The 26,357-nt window shown below is 33.5% G+C and overlaps 1 protein-coding gene across 1 annotated transcript in view; it reads left to right on the plus strand.

Moving 5' to 3' along the window:
• DPH6 (diphthamine biosynthesis 6) overlaps window positions 1-26,357 on the plus strand; it is a 215,911-nt gene that overhangs the window by 37,474 nt on the left and 152,080 nt on the right. The window contains exons 4-5 of the mRNA XM_010574222.1: window positions 11,283-11,356; window positions 13,477-13,595. Coding sequence (XP_010572524.1) covers window positions 11,283-11,356; window positions 13,477-13,595 — 193 coding nt within the window. The remainder of the gene's footprint in view (window positions 1-11,282; window positions 11,357-13,476; window positions 13,596-26,357) is intronic.

Genomic DNA, 26,357 nt, shown 5'->3' on the forward strand with positions numbered 1-26,357 from the left:
TTGAACTAAAAAAACCTATGAAGAAAGTGAAAGCAAGAGAGTTTTTTGTAAATTGTCCATCAACATTGAAAAATTTTGAATTTATTAATCAGTCAGTTACTCTACATGTACTTCAGCATTATAGTTTTTGTGACAATTCAGGAATGATTGCAATTACTTTGAATCTGCACATTGTACATTAGTTATATAAATCACGTTCATGTTATCAGATGACATGATGCAGCAGAGATGCAGATGTGAATTAACTGTCTGTAAAAGTCTACGTTATGAGTCTTCAGACTTACTGATGAAATTTCAGCTATATCTTCAAGGGACTGTCAGGTTAAGACTTAATTTTTCATGTCCATCATATTAGATTTTTTTTATTCAAGTACTTCAAATTACTGAATGTGATCAACATTTCAGGCAAGTAGTAATGAACACTTTTGACAAAGTTTGCATGACTTGTTCAAATATTGCATTGAATAATTTTATATCTCGGTCAACCTTAAGTGAAAGTTCATTTCCTCTTATAGAATATGGTATTTTGCTCCAGTACAGTATGCTCCAGATGCTATTTCTTCAAGGCTAGTTGTTGTAAGGAGTTTAAATCTTCATGGACTGTATGATTTATAAATACTTTTAGTAGCTCTTTCCTACAAATACTGGAAATTACAAAGCTTTGAACATTTAGTATTGTGAAAAGATACTCTTTAACAGGTAAAGGTTTTGTACAGTTCTTTGGAGTTTAAGTCATAAGAAAAACATAAGCAAATTGCCATATTCTTAAAAGTCTTGTTTTTTCTTTTAAAGTAACTAGAGTTCAGTGGTGATGTAGCTGTGTGTGTGTGTGTATAGATGCACATTAAATAGATTTCATAAATATGATGTGCAGTTTTGAAAGATGTTCTCAGCTGTAGTACATGGGAGAATGAGTTATCTAAGTATGTAAACATACCTACTTTCATACTTGTTAGTGACAATAAAATTGACTTATTTAATCTGAAATTCTCATATGATTCAGAATGTGTTAAAATAAGCATGCAACTACTTTAATGTTGCATTACAGCATATAAGAGTTAATTTTAGAAAAAAAATCTTTTTAAATTTCTTTGCTTTCAGGAAGCTATATTCTTTACAAGGAAACATAAGGGAGGAATAGATTTTTTTCTAATAGACAAAATAGCTTATTTTCATTTAAGACATGTTTTTCTCCCGTGTTTCTGAGTCTTGTCCTATTGCGTGTGGTAAGAGGACAACAAAAGGAAAACCCAGAATCTTGTCCTACAGTTCTACTTGCACAAAAAGAACTGTTTGCTCACAGAGTTAGTAACATGAATGAAGTTACTTATGTGCCTCAGTATTTGCCAGCATGTGTTCTGAAATACTTCATTAAATAACATTGCTTTGACAATACTCATATAGAAATAAATGAGGCTTGACAGTTTATTCTTGTATGACATTTTCCTAGAGTAGCTTCCCTTAGTGGAATTCTGTTAACGAGCTGAATTATCCAAACCATCCTGCATGCCTCAGGTAACCAGAGCAAGCTGTAGACTTTCAGAGTTTGTTTTGTAGGTGCCGTACTGGATCTGTGTCTTGTTGGTCTTCATTGTGGAGGGGTAGATTGCCATTAGCATCTAGAAGTTGGTCCAAGTGGAGGCTATGTGGTCAAAAGCTAATGCAGAGCTAGGAAAAAAAGCTTGTGAGTATATTCAAGAACTTAGTTTATCAAGGCTGGCTTTTGGCTGTCTGATGGTTTATTAAGGTTACTATTTTAAAAAAGAAATCCAAGAGTGAAATTCTGCCTTGTCTGACATCAGAGCGCATGATGTAAATGGGCTGAGTTGCATTACCTAAATCATGAATCTTCTCTTGACTAGAAATATACAAACTAATGTTCCTTTGACCTTCTTTTTCTTGATTTAGTAAGTGGTTTGCCTTCAGCAAGACATTGATCTGGAACATAATAATATAGACCAGTACCTGCCTCATAAGACAAAGACTTTTTTTTTTCTTTTCCATTCTGAAGAAGCCACATATAACTGTATATGTTGGTGTCTTAAAAACCTAGGTTTTTAAATTTAAATCACAGTGGTTGACTACTAATTCTAGATAAATGTGTAAGAAGTGTTTATAAATTTGCAGTGTCTTTCATGTTATAGCTGTTGATATAATTGCTCTTGATTGCAAAGTAGTTATGATCACCAACACTTATACTATCTAATCTAGCATGGGAACAGTAACATGTATAGTTACTTAGCGGTTTTGTGGTTGTTAACTGGCATCTTGTCGTTACAATGTAATGTCTTTTATTCAATCTGGAGTTGACTGTTCATGCTAAATTTTGTTATCAAATTAAGTAATCAGTCTTTGTTGAGGTAATTTTATAAATAAGATTTCCTGAAAGAAGTGTCTGCAGGCAAGTTTGCTCTGTAATTATTTGAACATTTAAGAGTTGGAAGTCCCAAAGGTGAAGCAGACATTTATGTGAAACTAAATCTCTGCACAAAATGCAATTTAAAAAAAATTTTTTTTTTCTTTTTTTGTTCAGCTGCAGACTGTTGTCTCCCTGTCAAAGACTTTGTAGCTTCTGTTGATGGCACGTAGGCCTCTTATGCACTCTGTTGACTTGTATAAAGAAAACAAAAAACTTACAGTTCTGTAGAAAAGTCCTTAGGTAAACTGTGCCAGTGTATAAGTGTATTGATTCTGATTTTAGTATTCTATGGTTTTTGATAGGTATATCTAACTATTTTAATTTTACTAAATGCATTGTTTTTACCATGACTTATTTCTTAATTGGAAAAAATGAATCAGTCAATCTAAGTTAAATAATTTAGAAAAAAGTTCTTGTGAAATAGTATGATATCTAAAAAGATATCTCGACTTGCTTGTATTCTATGAAAATAGTTAATATATGAGATAACATTAAAAAAAATCATTTATTAATGAATGAATGATTTGTAATTCCTAAGATGAATTGTTCAGTTTGTAAATGCAGCTAAAAGGAGTATCGGTATTTCAGGAAAACCTACATTTATTGTGTGATGTATGGCTACAGTGGAAGATTTTCCTGGTTTTCTGTTTCTGCTATTTAGAATTTAATTCTAGCCTTTTGAAATGCAATATTTCAATATACTTATGTTTGATATTAGACTTTGAGAATGGTATTTTTCTCTCTCTCTCTCCCTTTTCATTTGCAGTGTTGTGTGCCTGTGCCCATAGGCATAAAATGTACCCCTGCACCATCTCCTTGAACCTTTGACTCTTCCAGGTAGCAAGAGGACCATATACTAATTAAATGTGGTTATTATGAGATTGTGATTAGATACTGAAAACTGTAACTGAGAGCTGATGAATACCCCCCTACACTGAATTAATAGATTTTGTGTGTGTCTGTGCATGCAATATTTCAATAATTGCAGTTGTAAAATTCTTGAAGTTAGGCTATCAGTTATGCTTAAAGGTGGTGGTGTGTCTGTCTGTGCCCTATACAGGGCATTCATAAAAATGACTCTAATTAACTTACAAAGTGGATTAGTTACATAGTATTATCTCCTTGTATAGGTACTAATATTCAAAAGTAAGTTACTTTTGAAGTGAGTTAAGCTAAGCCTGCCGAAGACTACTGAAGTTCTTAATGAGAGTGTTCACACAGGGATTTCATGGAAATCCGCATTAAATTAATTTCCACCCTGTTTTTGGAACTACTTTTTAAGGAATGAAGGCATGAGATAAGTGCTTTGAGGTCTCTAAGTGGAAGACAGGGAAGTCCCAGATGAAGTGTAGTGATCCGCAAGTCTATGCAATTCAAAAACAGTGGTTTTTCAATTTGAAGTAGAGTTATTATATCCCTGTGTCTCAGGGATGTTTCCATACTGTCTTTGATTACTTGCAGCTGCCTCTGACACACATATCAAAGCTTAGAAGAATCACATACTCTGAAATCGGTATAATCGGTGATCTTGGAATGCTTCACAAATTGTAAGGCAAAACTCATATTTAAGAATTTTCCACTCAAGTAACTGCAGAAGCCTAAAAGTCCTGTTACTAATATATATATTGTCAATCACACACTTGCAAATATGTTGTGTTTTAATTTGAAGCTTTGCAAATGACTGATAATCATTATTTAGACACAAATGACTTTAAACTTTAAGCATGTGTAGCAGTTTTCTATTACTCATGCAAGCTTCAAGGAGGATATTAATTGGAAAGACAATTTCATTTAGAGATAATCTATTTTATACCTAGGTCATAAAATTAGTGCGGCAAAGCTGTGAAGCAAGTGTTAAAAATTAAACCTAGTTTAACCATTCTTCAGCTATTTGTACTTCACTTTGTTACATAGATCTGTTTTGAACAGTAAATTTTTAGGACTATTCTGCATTGTTCTGAATGGGAATGTTCAAATTTTCTTGCAATAGATGTGCACAGACATATATAGGCACAGGTCTAGCACTTGCTTTTTCTTTCTTAGATATTATTTTGGCTGTTGTTTGCAATATTTCATTTAAGATAGCCATTATTAAGGTGGCGAATAGTTCTGTGCAGTGATATGCTTAGCAGTAACCTTTACTCATAATGTGATATTGTCTGTATGTCTTATTTTGTTCAGCTTTCTCTGGCACTGATGAAGCCTAAGGCTGCTGTTTCTTTGAGTTGCCGATAATTTTTTATCTGATTAACTGACACATTTAGTTGAAATCAGACACAGCCCTTAGGCTGGGCATGGATTTAATTTAAAAAGTATCAAAGGTTTGCACTGTGTGCTGTTTAATCATCATGTTTATCAGGCAAAGAAAAATTACCGGAAGGACCATAGGGAGAGGGTTATCTTAAGGAGCAGTAACTTGGGAAATCGATAATAACTCCGAGGTAATTTACAGCTAACTTTTACATTCATTAATGTAACATTTCCCACGAATAATTACAGTGCATGTAATACACTAATTAAATTGAAAACATTAGCTCTAATTTTCTTTTTGCTGAACTCTGAGAGGGTCAGGTAAAGACATTAAAATGTGAAATTAAAGAAAACCTCTGTACTAATACTAGTGCAATGAATATTTTACTTACTAGTAGAACACTTCTACAAGTATTGTATGCTACAATGCATATGTAGACGTTTCCTCAATTACCATCACTATCCTTGAGTTTCAGTTACTGAAATTAAAAAAAAAAAGCAAAATTGAAATCACAGTGTGCTAGCATAAATTGCTCTTACATTTCTGTTTATATTTTGCTTCAGCTGTGAACCAGTATGTTGGTATTGTACATGGGTATTACAAAGCCCCTTCACAACAGCATAACAGTAAGCATACTCATGGCACTGATGTTTTGGAGCTTTCACAAAACTGTTTAATTTTTTATACTATTTTCTGATAGAAAATACAGCTAAAAGTAATTTATGATACATGGAGAGCAGCGATTTTGAATTGTGTTATTCATTAAACTGTTTAAAATTATAAATATCTTTAAAACTGAAGCTTTAAACGTAAATTGTACATTTTAGTACAGTCACAGTTGCAAAGAGTGATTTGCTATTCTAACACAATTGTTCATGAAGATATTCTTCATGAATGTTATGAACAGGAATAAAGTAATGGTTATAACAAGACATGTAATAATGATGTAATTTCACAGTTAAAACATAGCTAATAATTATCTTACGTACATATAAAAGCTGTATACTGCTGCTAAAAAATTTGTGTTATTTAGGTGCTTTTTAAAAGTTGATTTTTATACCTGCCTTTTAAAATTAGTAATTTTGGTAGTTTTGAAGAGGAAAACCAGGTTATTTTCCATATGACTTTTTAAAAAAGGTTGTTAGCATCTGTTTGCATCTATGTTTAGCATCTGTTTTTATGTATACATTACATAGTCTGTGATGTAATACTTTGTGACAGAGTATACTGTACTGAGTACAAGTGCTTTCTGTATTACCCAAATGTTTCAGAGATGCAATTTATATTTACTTTAGACTAACCTATTGCACTAGCAACATATTAGTAAAGTTTTGCATAATTTATCTCTTAAATTAACAGTACGTGATGTGTTCTTTAATAATAAGAAAAACTGAAACCAACCCAAGAAAAAGACCACCATTCAATATTAACTTCCCTTGAACATTTTTCTGTTCTCTGTTACTTTTTATATGAGACAACACCTATCATCTTTCCCAAATTTTCTTCCTTGGCTTTTGAGTTCAGTGCAGATCCCTGATATTTAGTCTGCAAATGTCAGCCTGCTCTACCCATGCTGAGACTGCAGTTTTGTGAACATGCTTTTTGGGGTACCAAACCTGCTGAGATTCCACATTACAATGGGAAGTGTAGTACCCGAGACCTGGCACCATTGGTTCTGGGATTGATTCTCTGCTAACCACGATCAGCTCTGAATGAAACAAAATCCTGTCTGTTTGCAAAATGCCCAATAACTCTTTCAATACCAGTGAATCCAGTGAAGAACTAGTTTTCAGTTAGTACTCTTTGCATGCTTCAAGCTCTGAGCTGAACACACTGTGTGGCAAGATTTTATGTAAACCTTGTCCAGTTGAGGAATTTATGAAGGTTGTTAGACCATAGGTTTTTTTTTCCTGTTCCACCTCATACTCCATCCTTCTTCTCTTCAAGTCTTCTTATTTGTTGAATTTGTGCCACTCCAACCTTGATTTGTTGAACCGTACAGAGTAGGGGGATTGAATTTATTCCATTTCAAGGTATGTAAGTATCTTAACTAGTTCTCCCATTTCAAAGTGTGTATTAAGTATATTGATGTTTATCCTTGTGGAAGCTGCTGTTTGGACAGTGATGGAAGTTTATATTTGCTCTTTACCATCAGAAGAACTAAATGAAAAGTGATGGTGGTGAATAGCTCCCTGTCAGAAGTCTTTAAATGTGGATGCTAACCACAACTGAAAAATTACATGATGTACTGCCATTTCAAAAGATGATTAAAACTTGCATATTATCAAAGGAAATAAACTAGAATAAGTGCAGAACATCTTGTATATGATTATTTAAATCAGATTTAATGTAGCTTGTAAGCAAGCAGCCAGTGCTGTTCTTTTGCTACTAACTCCAAGATATATTATATCCATATGTACATATATACACGTGTGTGAGTGTATATACACATACGTATACATATTTATGTGTTCGTGTATGTATGTATATGCATTCATACACATGCACATCCACCCTCTAAATGTGTTATAGGTATGTATAATTGAAAAAACCCCAACCCCCAAACGAAACCTGTGAGTATTCTACGTGATATTTAAATTTCAAGTTTGGGCCATCGTTCCAACAGTTGTTTAATAGAAGTTCTGTGACCTTAAAAATTATAATAGCTTTTTAAATTATTTTACCATAGGATGATTTTGAAAGTTCCTAGGATTCAGGACTAAAGTTTTTAAAACCCCAAACAACTAGGTCTGTGAGGCAGTTCATTTTAGTATAGAAGATTTGTGTTTGTACAAGAACCGGACACTGAAGTCTCTACTTCCAGGTACTTTTCTTTTTAATTTGAGGTAGTTTTCTTACTGAGTATCTTTGCTGATGTATATATTTTGTGTGAACTTGAAAAACAGAATGAATATTAAAAAAAAAACGTTAAAAAAATGTTTTGGGCAAGTCAGTTGTCACCTTCATGGATGAACAGGAGATTCTGTGAATCTGTGTATTTGGGAAATCATGAAAGGAATTCCTACAGGTATTCATTCACTGCATATTTGTTAATTATGAGGATCATATCTTTTTTTGAAGTTTGTAATATAGTTACTGTCTTCTTGTATCTCTGATACAACTATTAATTTCCCATTCTTAGAGGAAGAAAAATATATACAATGGAAACTGTTGTGGTAACAACATATTTGCAATACACTATAATCACTATAATAAATATTATGGTGATAACAGTAAACATATTTGTTTTTATGAGGAAAGAGAAGTGTATGTGTTGTAAAACAGGTTGCCCAGAGAAGTTGTGGATGCCCCATCATTGAAGGTGCTCAAAGTTGGACAGGGCTTTGAGCAACCTGATCCAGTGGAAAGTGTCTCTGCCCATGACGAGTGGGTTGGACTAGATGATCTTTAAGTTCCCTTCCAACTCAAACTATTCTGTGATTTTATGATAAAAGAATATGGAAAATTGTGTATGATATGTGTCTTTATGTAGCCATGGAGACTAATCTAATTCTGAGACAACAGTTGTACAGCCTTGTGTTTGTTTCTAGCAAATACTTCAAAAACATTACTTAACTGAACTTAGTTGATGGGATAGTTTGCCTCTGGTAACTTAGAACTGAACAATGAAAGTTGTTACTAAATGGTCTTTAGTGTCTGGTTTTCCAGAATATCTAAGGACAGGGTTTTTTTATCAAGAAATAGGAAAAACCCTGTGATAGAACATTGGATGAGAACTTCCCTCAAGTGTTTGGAAAACATATACTGAATATAATTTCCTAAGTATAATTTGCTATCCAGCCACTATGGCTGAACACTTTTAATTTATATATAACTTTTTTTTGACAGAAATAGTCTGAAAAAACCCTGAATATTTCAAGTGAACTTGTTAGGAAAAAAAAAAAAAAAATCTCCTCTTGTATATATATCATGTATTGGTGGCAATACAATTTTATGTTGGAAAAGTTTGTAAACTTAACTGTTCAAAATTATAGTAAGAGTAAAAATTCAGAATAACTTAAAATTGTATTTTATTTGTGTTCCTTCACAGCATAATAATACTACACACAATAGACAGATGCATAAAAATAAAACACTACTGTTAAGTAGTGATGATATTGGGAATCTGTGCTTAATCAGTGCGCTCCAAGCTCATTTGTATCATTTGTATTGTTATGCTACCTTGCATGAAGAAGTAGTAATGAAAAAGCATTTGAACATTCAGTATCTATAACACTGGGAAGCTATGGAGGTGATCGTAGAAGTTCTTGTGGTTTTGGTTTTGTTGTTGTTCCCTGGATCATAGACTAAATCTGCTTTACTCTTCCCTTGCCATCAGGCCTGAGTCTCCAGTGTGCTTTATGATCATATAAATGCAGATGCTTTTCTGCAGTGTTTTTCTGGTTTTGTCTTCTGCTGTTCCTTTCTGTAGTTGAATACTTCTTTCCCTATAAAGGCATTCAGTTTTATTACCAGATCTTGTCCTAGTCTCTGATAGTCTGGGCGTACTTCACAGCAGAAGTCCCAAGTTTCTTTGCAAAAGTGAGAAGCCTCAGCCATTCTGATTCTGTGATTCCATTACAAATACATTATAGTGTGTTGAGCAGAAAGGGATACAGGCTACTTCATTCCTTCAGACAGAAAGATGTGTGTAGACTTGGAAACATGAAAGTTAATATTTAATGTATTAATTGTTCATGATGTCAGATCCTGTGCATGGACCACTTCATGATTATTACCTTTGAGGATGCGTTGCCTGTGATTAATTGTTCACATATAATGTTTCTGGACATGTTGGATGATGTCTGAACATTGTGACAGCGCGCGTTTTGAAGGAATTGTTAGTGTTACTCTTTTTACATAAAAATACAAACAAACAATACTTAGCTGTCATGTTTTCCAAGACTGTTATGCAACTTAACTTTATAATCTTTCTAAAAAGAACTTTGAAGAATGCAACTGTAGTGCAATTGGAGCAGTACAGGTAAACTGCATATCAAAATTGCATGAAACAAAGGAGTATGGGGAAAACATTTTAGATGTACTTGAAGTTCCAAGAAGGCTTCATGAATCATTTTATCAAATTTGTTTAAAGAAAGCTCTACTTATATAACTGTATTAACTTTTTAAGAAATGTAATTCTAGATGCATGAGTTCAGTAAATTGATATGTCTGTGATTTGTCTTTATTCTGGAAAGAGCTTTGAAACATTGTTGCACAGAAAGCTCAAAGAGAAGCAGAAGTAATATTGTCTGGACAATAGTAATAATAATGATAATACCAGCAGTGGATAATGAACAAGTGACAGATAAGCTAAAATTGATTTTTATTAGTACTATTGCTTCTGGATATGTGAAAAACATCAACCTGAATCCTGTATGATTTGGCATGAAGTTTCATATTAAATGATATATCCGTTAATGATATGTAGAAGTACATAAACTGAACAGTGATAGAATTTTCAGATTACTATAGCTAGGGATTTTTGTAAATACAGTGACTCTTAAATCAGAAGTATAGATGGGTATGAGTAACTTAGGAATTTGGTTGGGCAATATGAGGTGAGAATAAAAGAGGAATAATAGATTGAAGAAAGAATATCCCAGACAGACATAACCCAGGAGTTTTTTTCCTACAATATAATTATGAATAAAACACCTTCCACATAATTTTATTGATAAGAAACTGAAAATGAATTTTAAATTCAGTACCATGGCAGGCAAATACTGATTTGATTTTGAAATTCATGTCTAGGTATATAGTTGAAAATTTTGTGATAAGATCTTGCTGCAAACTTCACAGGATTGCTGTCTAACTTAGCAGGTCCAGAAGGTAGGTCATGCTGTATAGTTATGATCAACCTTGGTTAAAAGAGGAAAACAACGGTAACTAAAGTCTAGCTGGAGCAAATTTTAGGAAAAGAAAGTAAATTCAGCATGTTGGTTGGGACTCAAGCAACTTTAAAAATGCAAGAGCTCATGAAATACTGTAGGTATGTGCATTTTCAAATGTTACATTCTCAGCGTGTTTACAAGAAAAAAGTACTATTGGCTTAGGTAATTGAAATGAAACGAGAAATATGTCTTGGAAAATCTTTTTTTATAGCAGAATTTTTAAAAGGTGACATTGAGTAAGTTGTCTGTGAGTTTTCTTGTTTTGGTGTTAGGATGAAAAGAGTAATCTCACACCCTCTTGTGCTGCATATTGTGACTAAATGCTAACAGTTTAATATTGTTATTCTTGTATGTTGCTGGTATTTATTTGTAGGTGGAATAGTTAACACCTCAGTTATAGTGAAGAGCTGGAAGTAATTTTCAGAATGTCAGGAAAACTTTAGGATAAGCTATTAAATCTGGTACTTTCCAGTTACCCTGGTTATTTCTTCCGTAGAATGGTACTTGAGTAGATTACTGTGTTAGAGTAATAACCATGTAGCAGGTCAGCTATGCTGCTCTTTTCTGTGCATGATCTGCATTCTAGCCCATTCAGTTCCATGTACTGCGCACAGTGAAAAAGATTTATTCTTGGTTGATTCTGCTAGTAGAGGTACTGAATCTCTATTGCTTAGGCCAGCATATACTGCTATCATTAATATTCCATGTCATTTTTCAGGACAAAGAAGGAGTGGAGGGTGTATCTGTGGGAGCCATTCTTTCTGACTACCAGAGAGTTCGAGTTGAAGATGTGTAAGAAAATATTAATCTTTATTAATATACACATTGTGGAAAGTGCTTTACTTGTTTGTTTTCTAATTCAAATTCCGGAGCAGAGACAGTTGCTTTATTTCTTATGTTTTATGATACCCAATTCATGCAATTTGTTGATATAAGTATCTTTTTTCTTCTTTTTTTTTTTTCCTGGAACCATATGTTCATTAGTAAAAATCTAGTAGATTCTATACTGGATTTTTGGATTGCTCCTCAGGTCTGTCATGGATCTGTTGAAAATACTCAGAATTTTGGTATGAAACTAGTTGAGTAGGTTTCAGATCTTTAATTTCAACAGAAAGCTAACTCAATTCCAGTGACTACCATGTTGTGGTCAAGTATCTCTATTTTTCAACAGAGTTTTAAAATAGAGGGACATCCTGTGACTTGTTATCAGGAATTAAATGCAAGAGAATCCTTAGGTACATATCTTCCCTTACTTCCTTAAAATCTAAAATCTGTTATCATTAATCAGCTTTTATTTGTCATTTCTACTCTGTGCACTCTAAGTCTAGATAGATTGTGATATTTTTAAGTCTTAATTTAAAAAAGGATTATGTAATGGGAATTGTGTGTGTTATATATGGCAAGACTTGATTTGGGTCTGGAAAAAAATTTTTCACTATATATGTCTGATGAAATGCAAAACCACCTTGTGTTAAAAATTAATTACAATTTCATGAGTTCATTAGTTACTTTTGATGATAAAAGCAAATATATGGAATCCTTTATGAACTGTAAGAATGGTGAAGTTAATGCTGTGCCAACTGAACTCACATCAGCAAGTTCCACAGCATGGGTGTTTCCTTTACACTTCACATAGGTAAATTGAGTCAGGAATAGCTCTTTTCTTTTTCTTTTTCCTTACACTTAAAACATTTTAATGACTGCCTGATCATGTTACTAGATATTTTAGAAAAGATTGCTTTTGTTGATCGTGGGTTTCAGATCTTTTACCACAGCCAAAAGATTGACAGGACATCACAATATTTCGGACAGACCTGATTAATTCCAAGGTCGCTCAGTGGTAAAAAAATTTTACATTGATCTGTAGATTTACCCCTTGATATAAAGTTGTTGCACATAAACCATCCTGGTTACTTGGACTCAGCAATTGATTAGCTAAAGTTAGGCACACTTCACATTCAGAGTTGCTAAATATTTCTGTTAATTTCACAACTTAGTGTGCTGTTAATATATATGAAAGTAATAACAAAACCAATCAGATTATATGGGTATTAACTGTGGATTTACATGTCAACATTAAACATTCATTTAACTATAAAGTCTTGACACTAATACTAGTGGGTCTATTTAACATATAGGAGAAAGCCCATGTATTAGTTAAACAATGATAATTGATAAATATCAATTTATGTAATTTTTTAGTGCTCTGAACTAGTCCTATAGTTAAATGTTTTTAAGTTTTCAGGAACTAGGCATTACACATTTTATCACCAACTGATGGTACTTGGCAATTTGCAGAAGGGTTACCTATCAATAGTGCAAATTAGTGATTCTCTAATATGATAAACAATCAAATGCCGTGTATCAAATGCTGTCTAAATATTATATGTATCAAAACAAATAATTAAATTTACATTAACAAGTTGTTACTTTGTATCACAAGCTGTATACATTTTCCTGAGTGATTCTTTTCCTTGGGTGTTGATCCAAATCACAGGTTTGTTGAGTGTAACAGATTCAGCATATTGTACTAGTGATGTGTGCCACATTTATCAGAGCGCGGTAACTTTTGCCTTAGCTGTGTTCATAAAATGGGATCACTTCCTAAAGTATTAATTGGTTTGCATCCCTAAAGGTTTAGGAATGTGTTTTCTCATGGTTTTACTTATGTTCCCATGCAAATCTGTTTACATCAGTGAATTGCATCTCACTTACATAGATGAATTATAGTCAGAACAAGTTTATTTCATTTTTTAAATATTAGACTTAATGTATATACTGAAATCTAGGAATAGTAAAGTATTGTATTAAAGGTAGGAAATTGGAGAAATTAATTTTCTTTAGTTTTACATGAATCAGGCTGTATAAAAGCATAATGCTTGGCTTTATCCAATTTTTTCTTTGTTTTTAAGGTGCAGAAGGCTTAATCTTCAGCCTTTAGCTTACCTTTGGCGCCGGAAACAGGAAATATTGCTCAAAGAAATTATATCATCTAACATTCAAGCCATAATCATAAAAGTGGCAGCTTTTGGTACGTATTCAGATTCTGAGCAATGGTGTCTACTGAAACTTCCCATGGACAAATCCACAACATAATAGAGAAAATCAGAAATTTTGCTCTATATTTTAGGATATGAGATGTTAATTTGAAGAAAAATTTTAAAAATTACATTGCTGAATAACAGTCATGATGTCTGAATAATTAATTTACCTGTATGCAATTCATTCTTACAGGAGACATGGAAAAGCTGGAAAGTAATTTTTCCTAGCATAGTCATTAAGTTCCTTTTGTAATTTTTTTCTTCTAGTTTGGTTTTGATTTGCAGTAAAGATGCATTCAGTGGTTCACAGTATTGTCATTTATAGATAATGCAGGCTAGGGTCTAGACAATATTATAAAGCAACCCTGAAAGTTTTAATAGAAATACAACAAATTGACATCAAACAAGATGTAATTATATGAGGCCAAAACGCTTTGTGTATCAACAGTCATTGAGTTGGTAAAGCATATAGCAAACAGAAATAGTTTGTCATTGCCTTAAAAAAATAGTATTTACAAAATGTAGTATTTACAAAAATGTATTTACAATGTAGTTGTTTAGTATACCAGAAAATCAACATCTTTTCATTGGTCAAATATGTATATGTAAAATGACATTTGTATAATGAAGCAAATCAATATGAAAGATAACCTGTTTGTTTATTGTTTGAATGTGAAGATAAGGTCAAGTTATAGGAAGGCTTATTGAATGACATGCTCTATAACCCTAAGAAGCGCATAAGACACATATTAATGGTACAATATATTCATTTCAGGCCTCTGTGCAGTTTTTCATTTAAGAGTATCAAATGAGATCTTAAGCATAAAGTGTGACCAAAGGACCTTTTCTTCTTGGATTGGCTATAGATTTGTGATCCATTGTACCAAAGAATGGCTAGTATAATACAAGAGTGTCAGTGGCATCAGTGGTTAAAGATGTATGTTTAAAAAATAGCGTTGTATAATCTTGCATTAGAATTCTGATGGCTGGTTTATCTGGGCAACTTTCACATCAAATTCCTAATGTCTGTTGTCTTTAAAGAATGCTTTCTAACAGAGTCATTTCTCCTTAAATATTAACCAAGAATTGAATTATAATCCCTTTAGACTGGATGAATTCCATGACTTTTTATTTATTTATTCCTCTTTAGCTGGTATGGTTTCTAACTAGTTTTTTACGTTATCACTATGATGGTCTTGCTCTTTTGTTCTATAGGATCTACTAGGGCTGCTAGTGGGATCAGAATGATTAGAAATACCCCATTCCCCTCGTTCACTTACAGCTAACAGGCAGTGTAATTTAATAGCATTTTCCTGAATTTTGGAAGGCCAGTTACAAATACACAGGAGTTGAATGCTGTGTTTTCTACTATAAAACACTTCTTTTTTAAATTGGAAAGAAAACCCGCCTTTTTAAAGGAATAGTTTTCAGGCCTTGTAAAGTACATTTTTATATTTATGTTATTTTTCCATAAAATATAATGCTTTCATTGCTTATGCTGACATGATGAAAAAATAAAAGTCCGCAAAGAATATGTAACATGTTTTTTCACATCAGAAATATTTTTTTAAAGAAAATATGATTTAAATAATAGATAAAACTGTTTCACCAGTAGACATTGTTGATGACCTGTGATATGCCTGAAGCAAGATGAGCTTGTCTTTTGTATTCTACAATCTTAAAAAAAACTTAAAATGCACTAGTTACTGCACAAAGAGTGCTTTGTGGGCTATTCATTGAAGGAGCGAATACCATAAATACTTGTAGATAGCAATTAGATAGAAAATCACTCCGAGATTTTTTTCCCTTTTTTTTTTTTTGGTTACAGGTAAAAGAAAGATCTTATCAGAGTCAATTTCTCACCTGCCTCAGGCAGACGTAATTAGATGTAAGCAAATTTAATGGAGCTTGTGTGCTCTGGGGCCATTCTGTAATGCTTTAATAATTGCATGCCTTATTAAAGTGGATTTAAGGTATGAAGGCTGTTTAACATATCAAGTGGGAAAGAAGATAAGATACAGTTTAACTCTTTGCCTCTTAGATTAATAATCAAAGCTAAACTGCAATGAAAATATTTAAAATAACAGATTTAAGAGTCTGAAGGGTAATGCATTAGATGGTACATTGTACAGATGTTAATGCAAGAAGCAAATCTGTAACATGAGCTTGACATTCATCAGCGCTGGCATACTTGTACACCCGCCTTGTCCTGTTTTCCATTAACTCAGTGCCAGTATTGGCAAGGTAAAAGCCTGTCATTTTATGTAGAAAACACATAATTATGCAAGTAAATGAGCATTAGTTTAGTACATTTCCCTAAATCCACCATTACAAATTAATACCATAAACTTTGCCAGTGGCAAGAGTTTTCTATCTCAGAATAGTGTGCTTTTCCAGATGGGATACCAATTGCTCTCACTTACATGCAAAAGAAGTATTGTTAGCAAGCCTTCTTCACATGCCTTCTGTTGATCTATAAGTAGATCAGCTTGCTTTCTTTTAGGGTGTATTTCAGAGGCTTTAATGATGAGAGAAAAACATTCCGTGATCTAGCAGCAAACCTGAGCTATAAAAAAAAAAAACACAACTGCTTATGCGTATTTATCTTCAGTGCCATTTTCTTGCTGCTAAAGATGCCTGTATGATGCATGACACTTTTATATTTGAAATATACACCTCTTCAGTGGAAATCCCAGAAAGTCAGAATGAGGTTACTTGGTAATAGCTAAAATAGAAGCAGTTACTGTTTTTAACATGTGCGTGCCTGAAATTCCAGTAATATCCATTGCTCATGTAAGGCAGTATAATATAGCACTGTGTAATATAACAGAGACTGTAATATAACACAATAATAAGATTAATTTTTTATATTCTAGCTCTCTGGAGACATTTTATGGATTTAAATACTAATTAACTTGCAGGGTACGCTTATCACAGATTCAACTCCTAATCTTGGTAACTTTATATACTGGTCTTACCTGTGCCATGTTCTAAAGCAAATTGCTTCCACTGCAGCACAAGGTGTAATGGTCAGGTGGAAGTGAGAGAAGGAGAAAGGTTACATTTGGAAGGAATCTTTGGGTTCCTCACAGCAGGGTCCTTAGTAAAAATTGAGCACCGAGTTTTATTTAGTTTTACTTATGTAGTTAACTATACCTAAATCTTGTTAAGAATTAACACTAAAACTTAAGCACCACTATACATTTTAAAATATGACAAACTTCAGTTCTTATATATATATGAGAATATAGTTGAAATTGTTTTTATGTCATGCAGTTAAAGCAGTTTGTCCTCAGTGATTCTAGTCTTTCTTGAAGTTTTGAGAGTGATGTTCACCTTCTGTAAGTTTTATAAGTGCACATTATTAGCTTGAGAAAGCAGGGGAAAAAATTGCTTCTTCAATGTTTCAGTCAAAATTGGAATATTTTGCTCAAATTTCTATCTTTTATGGAATTAATATGCATTACTTAGTTTATACATTGCAGCTTGTTCCCAATTTGGTTATAGTAACTTAATGACTTATTGTCGAATTAAATACCTCAAAAACATTGTAATTATGAGATCAGAGAATAGAAATACTAAGTTGGAAAAGAAAAACTCTTTCATGGTTAAACTATGTTTTTAACTTCTAGCTGTTCTTTGGACCACAGGAGAGAAGTGATACCATAATGCTGTTCAACTGTTGGACAATAATAAAAGCTGAAACTTTGTATCAGGGCTGATTAGCATGTGGTCCTCAGCCTACATTTGAAGTGGGGCTCTTATGCCATGGCAAGATGCTTTATCTTGTAGGCCTGGCTGCTATGAGTGCATCTAGACAATCTGCATGCTCAGCCATGGGTAGAGTTGAAATTACAGGGGCTGTGGAAGCCTAAATTTTGAGATGGTGTGGGCCCTAGTTGCTTACCGAGGCTATTTCCCTCCAACAACGGAGTAATGAGTCCTTAGGGAGCCATTGCCGTCTCCTGCCTGTCAACAAATCCTAAAGTTCCTTCTCTAAAATGAGCTGTCTGAAGTACGTATATTTAACTTGAGTCTTTTTTGCTGTGAGAAGATCTTGATGCTTACTCACAAGGTCAAGAAGATTGGTATACCCCTGTTGTACATAGAATCCTCTGAAAAGCTACTAGTTTAGGGATGCGTATGTTTTTGTACATGAGCTTTTAATTTAGAGAGAGAGGATGTTACTTTTCAGTATAATGAAATCTGGAGCTTCTGTTTATTATTTAAACCTAACCACCTAGACATCTGCATTATTGTTTATTATTTGCATGCCACTAGTGTACAGAAGTGAAATCCTGACTGACTGAAATTGATAGCCAGACTCCCATTAATTTTCATGGAGGTAAGATTCACGTATAAAGTAGTACATTAAAAAAGAACTAGCACCACACAGTTCCTGGTTAAGCTCCTGAGGGCATAATTTGGTGTTACAGATAAACTGACCTAATAGTGAGTTGCTGCCAAAGGTTGATCTTTCCTTCCCCCCTCTAGCTGAGGCTTCCAAACTACAAGTCTCTACTTGCTTCTGCCCCTGTAAAAGCTCCAGTGATTGTGTGGCTGCAGCTGGGTGATCCAGCAGAGAAGTACGGCTTTTTTGTGTGTGCAGGGAACTTGCTGTATAGATGCCACGGCCGCATAGTGGACAAAACTCTCTCTTTCAGTAGAAAGCTTACCACTGAATTGGGTCGGCTGTAATGTTCAATCATATCCTGAAGTAAAATTGGCGGTTGTGAGTTTTGTCTGTGCACATCATCTGCGCAATGGAAAGGAACAGTGTTCTTTGAAAATGTATCTCTAGTTTTTAGTACTGAGCAATTTTGAAGTCATTATTGGGGAAATTGAAGAAACTTGTTACATCATCATCACAGGGGAACGTACTTGCTTCCTCTAAATATTTTCAAAAAATTCTCAGATAATTCACAAACATAACAAAAAGAAGTGAGGAACGTTTCGTTGAGAAATCAATACAAGATCCCAGTTGTTTTCTTCCATATTGTATCGTAAGGATTTGTTTACTTACTTATTACTAAATAAACTAAACATTGGCATTCTTCTTAGCTAGTTCAGTTTATTTAGAGGTGATTGTTCCATTGCTTTTTCCTTGGGCAGTTACCAGACACTGGAGCTGTAATGGAGTCTATGACAGTCTTCACAACCTTTGGTCTTGATAACGTTTGGTTTTATTAATATGAAAAAGACTTAATTCTGTTTATCGTAATTTGAAGTGGAACATAAAATGACCAATAATATGTTTCCACGTACTGTCAAATTTTAATGATTGTCTATTCTGTTGGGAATAATGTATTCTAAAAAGTAGCCTTAAACTTGTATTAGAAAAATTATTCCTGAACAATGTTAAAGTAATATCTTGTATACACATGTGATAGCTTTTAATTAGTTTTTATTGTAATTTTTTTCAGATTATAAATTTGGTGAATTTACGCCTATCACATACTTCAAGAAAGATACTCTTACTAGTCTTTTCCCTCTTCTAATCCTTGTTTTCCAGCTAGCACATGTTATTGTCACTGAATTTTCAAACAAAGCTTCCAAAGCTTAGTTGGTCCTTTAGAGTTTAAGTGTATTTGACACTTTTGCCTTAGGCTTGTTCCCTGATACATTTGTCTACTACCTCATTCATCTACATCATTCATATTATTTACAACAAAAGAAAAGGTACCACACCTGTTTGTTCATCAAACATTGTATGAAAAGATTTGGTAGCAATTACGAAACCACAGGAGCCATTTTAGCTCAGGCCCTTTTTTTTTCTCCTGAGGGAAAAGACCAACATGGAAAAAATGGGAATTGTATGCAAGACCAGAAATCAATCAAAAATTAGCTTGGGAATTTAAGAAGAGTATGGTGCAAAATAGGTGTGTAAGAGAAAAGAGAACTAGGAATGGTCTTTAAGTGAAGTAAAGTTTTGATTCAGAGCAGAGCTGAAAGGTTAGAAAAATAAGATAAGAAAATAATCTTTGCATTTGGGATGTTATTTGCCTTGATGCTTGTATATGAATGACAGATACTTTGCTGCTAGTGTAAGATGAAGTTTTGGAAAGAGCTTTTAGTACATGGTATAAAGAAATGTTTGAAAATAAAGTGTGTAACAGAAAAAGAAGAAATGAGATTTTGTAACAGTTTGCATGAGTGGATCTAGAAACAGGTTTGAGAGCGCTATGATTCCCTCTTTGCTATCTCTTGAGCATGTAGGTGGAGATTGGGAAGGATGTTGATATTTTCAGTAGTAACAGGTGAGAGGAGTTAGATTGAAAGTTGACATTCTTGAGTGCAGTGGTTCTGAAGATGTCAGAGACAGACAGAATTGGAGAGAGATGGCTTAAGAGTGGAAAGATCGCTTTGCAGTTTGGGGAGATCAGATCATCTAAAGAAAAAGTGAAATGGAAGCAGCATTCTAAAAATGGACTATTAGGCATTTAAAGTGAAAGAGAAAAGGAAGTCAGGGTTCTAGTGAAGGAGACAGAAGAATAGTCAGAGAACGTTGAGCTGAAAAATAGTGGAAGAAAAAGAGCTTAGTAACAGATGTCAAAAGCAGAAATAATCTTAACAGAATGAAAATCAAGAGGGAGAAGTGGTGTCTTGTTAATACTAGAATATTACTTGCTGCTCTTACTGTTTGGTAAGATGTAAGTTCTGGATGCACATTGACTGTGCTGAAACAGAGCATAAACTCAAACTTTTAAAGGCATATCTGTGTAGTTAGAACCACAGATGCTTGCTTTCCAGGTCTCTGAGAGTTGAAGTTTTACGAGACTTCTTGTCCTAATCTGATCCTTTGTTTCTGCTCTGACCTTTACCCTTTTGCAGGAGATCTACTGATTTCTCCTGTCAGAAGTCTCTGTTGATGGATTTGGGGACTGTGGCTTTTTAAAGGTTTATAACTTGTCTGCATGGGAATGGATTTAATGAAAGTGACACAAATTTACCACTTGCACCATGCCTCTTTCTCTGCCACTGAATCAAATTTCAATCCTTTTCTTCAAAGCTTAATAGCACTAGAACTGTTCAAAGCAGGGAGATGACAGATTTCTTTAATGGGGACAAAACAGCACATCCTTTTTTATCCAAACTGTGGTGCTGGAATGGTTAACTCTTAACAAAACATTACAGTATGCAAAAGTTAAAAACACTGAAAACAGATTACTATTGGCAAAGTCATACATATGTGGCTGTATGAACCAAACTTGTTATAACTTTTGTTTTAAGTCTCTGAAGTCCATTGAAAGTCCTGAGAGGAAGTTGACTAGGGCAGTATTTTCAATGAGCTGAACCATTTGCTGTATAGAGTATTGGATTTGATTAAAGCAGTTTAATGCTGTTATTAAACAATTCTTCCACAATCTCTTTTTAAACTATGAACATTTTAGAGTTTTAAAAGCATCTGCGTGAAAATATTGCCTTGTTATTTGATGAAACAATACAAAATTTCTTCAAAGACTTATTGAGGTTTTTGTTCCTGAAACTGCAGAGCTAAGTTGCTTTGAATCCTAGATATAACTAGAACACAAATAACTTTGATGTTAAAAAAAAAAAAAAAATCACAAGAGATTACAGATAAAATTAACATTGCTGGTATGAAGAGTTTTAGAGCCTTTTACCTCTTAGAATACTAAAATTTGATGACATCAGTCTAACCTAGTTTAGAAAATATTTGATGAATTTCCGAGAAAGCAGATAAACTGTGATCCTAAATAAACTGCACGGGAAATATATGCTAGAACCACTTCAGGATTAATATCTTATAACTTCACCACTTAGCTTGAAAAGCAGTACTGTATCTTCAGATTCCATCTCTGTAGTATTCCCATACTGGATAAATTACTCCATACAGAAAAAAAAAAAGGGAAAAAGAAAAAAGAAGTAGTCACATAATGAAGTTGCATGAATTTTGCTCTTTTATACAATAAATTAGAAGTATGTTCACCTCAAATCTTTTAGAGGAGGAGTAATTTCCAGTATTTATTACACTTTCCTTCATTTTTGTATGAAAGTTATGCAGCTTTTACAATCATTTCAATGTTTTGGAAAAGGAAATTCAGGGAATCTGTCCAGTTCACCATTGTTATAGAGCCTTTCATGTGTGAAAGTTATGAGGAAATTAAGAATCAACTATGAAGATTGGTGTGCTGCCAGACAAAAAGTTCACTTCCCAAGTCTTCGTGGAAATGAAAACTCAGTATGACACCAGGAATAATTTACCTCAAAGCAATTTAAGATATAGATGTGCAGTGCATTAATATCTATGTGGCGGGTGCACTCCTATATTGTGAAGGGTATCTGATATTCCTGCACTCCTGCAGAGTAAACTTGCTTTACCAACTAGTGCTTTTGTGTGTGGGCTTTTTCTGTGCTGTTAGAAATATACTCTTTGATTCTGTATCATTTAAAGAATAGTGCTTGACCCTGCTTCATGCAAATCAATGATTTTGTATTGTTTACTTAGAAAGAAAAAAACCACCACACTTGAAGTAGAGGATTTCACCGTCAGAAATAATCCTATTTTCTCTGTTCCAATTCTAAGATGGGTCGTTGCAGCTATCCTTTATAGTCTTTTGCTTTCTCTCCATATTTCTGTACCTTAAAGGTCCCATCACCTCCTTGTTAACTCTGTTTTCTTCTTGAAAAAGGAATTTAAAAGAGAGAGAAAGAGACTAGTTTTGGTTCCAGAAAACTTAAGTCTTTCATTGCCTCTTTTCTTATTTAAAGTTCTAAATAATTCTGCTTTTGGTGAGCAGCTGATTAGGATCTTTCCAGAAACCTTATTGTGCCTCATACTGCCCTCCATCATCAGAAGTTAAGTCTCAGTCCCTGACGTTCATAGTGATGGCAGTTACTAACCTTCTCAACAATAGTTCTCTTGAATGAAAAAGAAGGGAACTTTAAGTTGCTGTAACTTTAAAACAAGATCCAATTTTTTCTCCAAAAGTCTATGCTAATTTTATATATATGAAATTTCAAGAATACTGATAATAGATAGTGACTTTGGATATTTGTTTTTAACCTTATTTTATGGAAGAAGTCAGAGAGGAATAAGATGTACTTTTCGGATGGTATGGTTGGTTAGTCAGGAAAGGACAGAGGTTTTTCCCTATATTATCAACAGATAATGGTTAACTCATATTTGATTGATGTGTGTGTGGTAGTGATTCTTTCACAATGTGTTCATGTGTTCTAGGTTAGAGTTTGGTTCAGTGTAGCTTTTAGAAGAACTTTATGTACCACCATTTCTTAAAACCAGTAATTATGATTTATTTTTATTTATTCAGCATTTTACTAAGAGGTGAAAGTAGAATTTTTTATAATAAAATACTTTCTTAAAAATCAAGACTATTTTAAATTCTGAACATGTATAAAACATGTTCTTGTTAGTAAGAGGAGGCTTCAGAATATGGGTTTTATCAGCTGAATGTAATGCCATGAAAATGGAACTTGATTTTCTAATGGTCTTGAAAAATGCAGGTAATATCAGGTAGTTACCCCTCAGGTGAGGGCTCTATGCTATACTAATACATGTGTACAAAGTGAACCATTTAAAATACGGTTCTTTTGCATAACTTAACACTAGTGAAATGCCTTTTAGTAATGTGCTTTGGTACATTTTTTTCACTACAGAACAAAGCCCTGAATTTCTGCCCCAGTCTTTGACATTGCTGCAGTTCTCTACAGCATTTGTCTTGTGGCTGTGCATAAGAGGGTTGTGCAGCCATTGTTGATATCTGCAGGAAGGAGTTCTGCTCCTGTCAGTGGCTTTATCAGGAATTACAGATGGAGTAGAAATTACTTAGAAGTGATTATACCATTTGTGCTATCACATACTGATTTTATAGTAAAACTAGGCCACAAAACTGGAGGTGAGAGCACAATTTGCTTTACTGAGCACTGTTAAAAACAGCATTATCAAATCTTTCTAGATGTTTCTGTCATCATATACTGGTCTATCTCAAAGAAATAAAGCCCCACTTGCTCTCTTGACAGCACATAATAAATTGACTGATGTAGTTCAGTTGGAGAGTTAAAAATGCATTGAAAATAATGGGGCATAACATTCTAGGGTTAACATTTATTCATAGATGATGCAATTAAATAAAATGGGCATTAACTTCAAGGTCAGTCAGTAAAGTAATAAAAGTGAATATTTTAATTGAATTGTAATTGCTTCCCATTGATACATGCAAGTTAAGTAAAATAGATGTCAGTGCTGCAAGTTATAGTTCCCTTCCTAATTAATTTCTTAATTCTACACACAGTCATCCAGGCCTTGGACCTTGTTGTTGGTTTATCCACCCATCCAGCTTTCTTCACATCTAGTTTCATGGAGGAAAAATCTGGAGGATGTGGTTAAATGGAATGTACTAAGAATTTACAATACATTGTTTTTCTTTTTAGTCTAAGTAAGAATCTGAATCAATCTACTCCTTTGTTTAAAGAAAAACATACCAAATAGAAGTACAGATTCATATTAACTGGTTTTTAAGTATGGTTATAGATACTTTATTATACTAATGGTAGCAGTAGACATACAGCTTCATCTATACATGCGTACCATTAGAGATTTGAGATGTGGGTTGCTGGTTCTGCAAATTACAGGTTACATTGGTTCTTGATGCCTTTAGCAGACAGTCTCTATTCACTCACAATACAAACCTATTAGAAACTAAAGGAAATAATATTTTTCAAAAGAAAGACAAGCTATCAAAAAATAGAATTCTACTGAGAAGCAGAAGGGGTGCATTGCACTTTAACAGATTTTCATGTAGGTGTGGGATATTACTGAAGAGTTTACCCATAGTGTATACATAGGCAATTTATTTGTATTTTGTATACTATTTGTATAATAGTTTCCTTAATTTACTGTTTTGTGTTCATTAGGGGGCAGAACAGTAGGTGTTATCCTTCTTAATATCAAAGAGAAGTTGTGAAAGAAATAATATGTTAATGTGTCTGGTTCTGACAACTTTTTCCCTTCTCACATGTTTGTAATGTATCCCTTGGTTTAAATTTAAAGGAAACAAATTTGGTTTTATCAAGGACAGGGGTTGCTTTTCTTAGAAAAGTAGTTATGTTACTGAAGAATGTTAATGTGAATGTGTGAAATGAGCACTGTAATGTGGTACTCATTATTTGTTTGTTTTAAGAAAAAATGCTTGTGTAGCCTAATACTCATCCCATTAAAATCAAGGACATAATGCTAAGCTGGTGTAAGTTGGAAGACATCACCAGAATCACTGGAACTATTGAAATGAAATTAAGATATTTCAAAATTATTTCAACAAGCATAAATTATCATTATCTTATATCTAGCAATACACATTTTTAGTCTGTTAATAAAGAACAATAAACCAATACCAAAAAAGAATAGAGGGAGGAAAAAAACTCAGTCCTCTTTCACTTTAATTATTAAGCAGTTTTTAAAGTGTTCCTCTAGATAGTAAGGGAATTTTTAATGTGCTTTAATGAAATATTTAAAAACTTTCTTAATGTTTTGAGATCTCATTCACTCTTACTTGTTTTAGTTTCACAGGAATTTAAATATACCAATACTATCATTGTAAAAATTAAAAGGCATATCAACTATCTGAACTCAGCAACAACTTTATATAATAGTATACCATACATTTATATAACAGCTTTCATCATCAATGATCTAAAGTGCTTTACAAGGTACATACTTCAGAAATGGCTTCTAAATGGAGTCATTCTGGTGGCAGCTCTTTAATGATACCCATTATTGTATAAAGCAGTAGAGTAGGAAAAAATAGACAAGTATTGCGATCAGTACAAAAAAACCCTTCAAACCACAATAATTAAGAGTAGTAAAAAATGTGATCACTGAAAATTTTCTAGTGTTCCTTCACTTTCAGAAGTCATCCTTTTGTTTTTTCTTATTTATTTCGTGTGTAAAGACCTTTTGACCACTTAGTCTCAAATCCAACTAGGGTATTTATTTGGCTGAAGAAGATGTCAGCTCTTGAAACAGTTGTTCCTGGATATTTTTTATCCCAGTACTGATTTCTGCCAATTATTTGATTTATTCCTGAGAAGTGACCATTTAACAGCCATGAGCTGGCAAAACTCAAAGTGAAAAAGCTGAAACAGGAACACAGAGGGGCAAGTTAGAGAAATTATCAAACGTTAATAGGGCTTACGTTTTTAACAAGAAAAATAAATCAAAATGTAGACATCATACAGAATATTTTGTGATGGATCAAAAGGTACAACATTCAAGACATTCTATAAGTCTGAGGTTTCTTTATATCTCCATCCTTTTTAATTCTTATCTTTTTTCTGTGGGTCACACACACACAGGATGTGATTTAGGAAAAGAGTTTTTACTGTGGAAAACAGTCTGTGTCCCTTCCAGCAATTTGAAGGAACTATAAAAAAATTAACTTGTATTTTAATTTAATAGGTATCTACAAAGGTAACTTCTGACTCAAAGAGGTAATTTCTGTGTAGTATTTTTATTACCGTGGACCGCATGTTGACTTCACTGGTTAGTGAATTTTCTAAGAAAGGAAAACAACAGCTTTTCCAGTTTACATGCAGTAGAAAGGTGATTGGCTTTATTTTTCCACAAACGTGGAAACCAGTTGCCCAGAGGGGATAAGAGAAAATTCTGACTAAGTGTGTTTTCTTTAGGATAGAAATGATTTTAGATACAGTGGGACTAGTTTCTAAGGGAGATGTGCTACATTGGGGGGGGGGGGGGGGGGGGAGGGTTTTTTTTT

Source organism: Haliaeetus leucocephalus, unplaced genomic scaffold (genome assembly GCF_000737465.1).
Source record: "Haliaeetus leucocephalus isolate CR32 unplaced genomic scaffold, Haliaeetus_leucocephalus-4.0 Scaffold417, whole genome shotgun sequence".
Lineage (NCBI taxonomy): Eukaryota > Metazoa > Chordata > Aves > Accipitriformes > Accipitridae > Haliaeetus > Haliaeetus leucocephalus.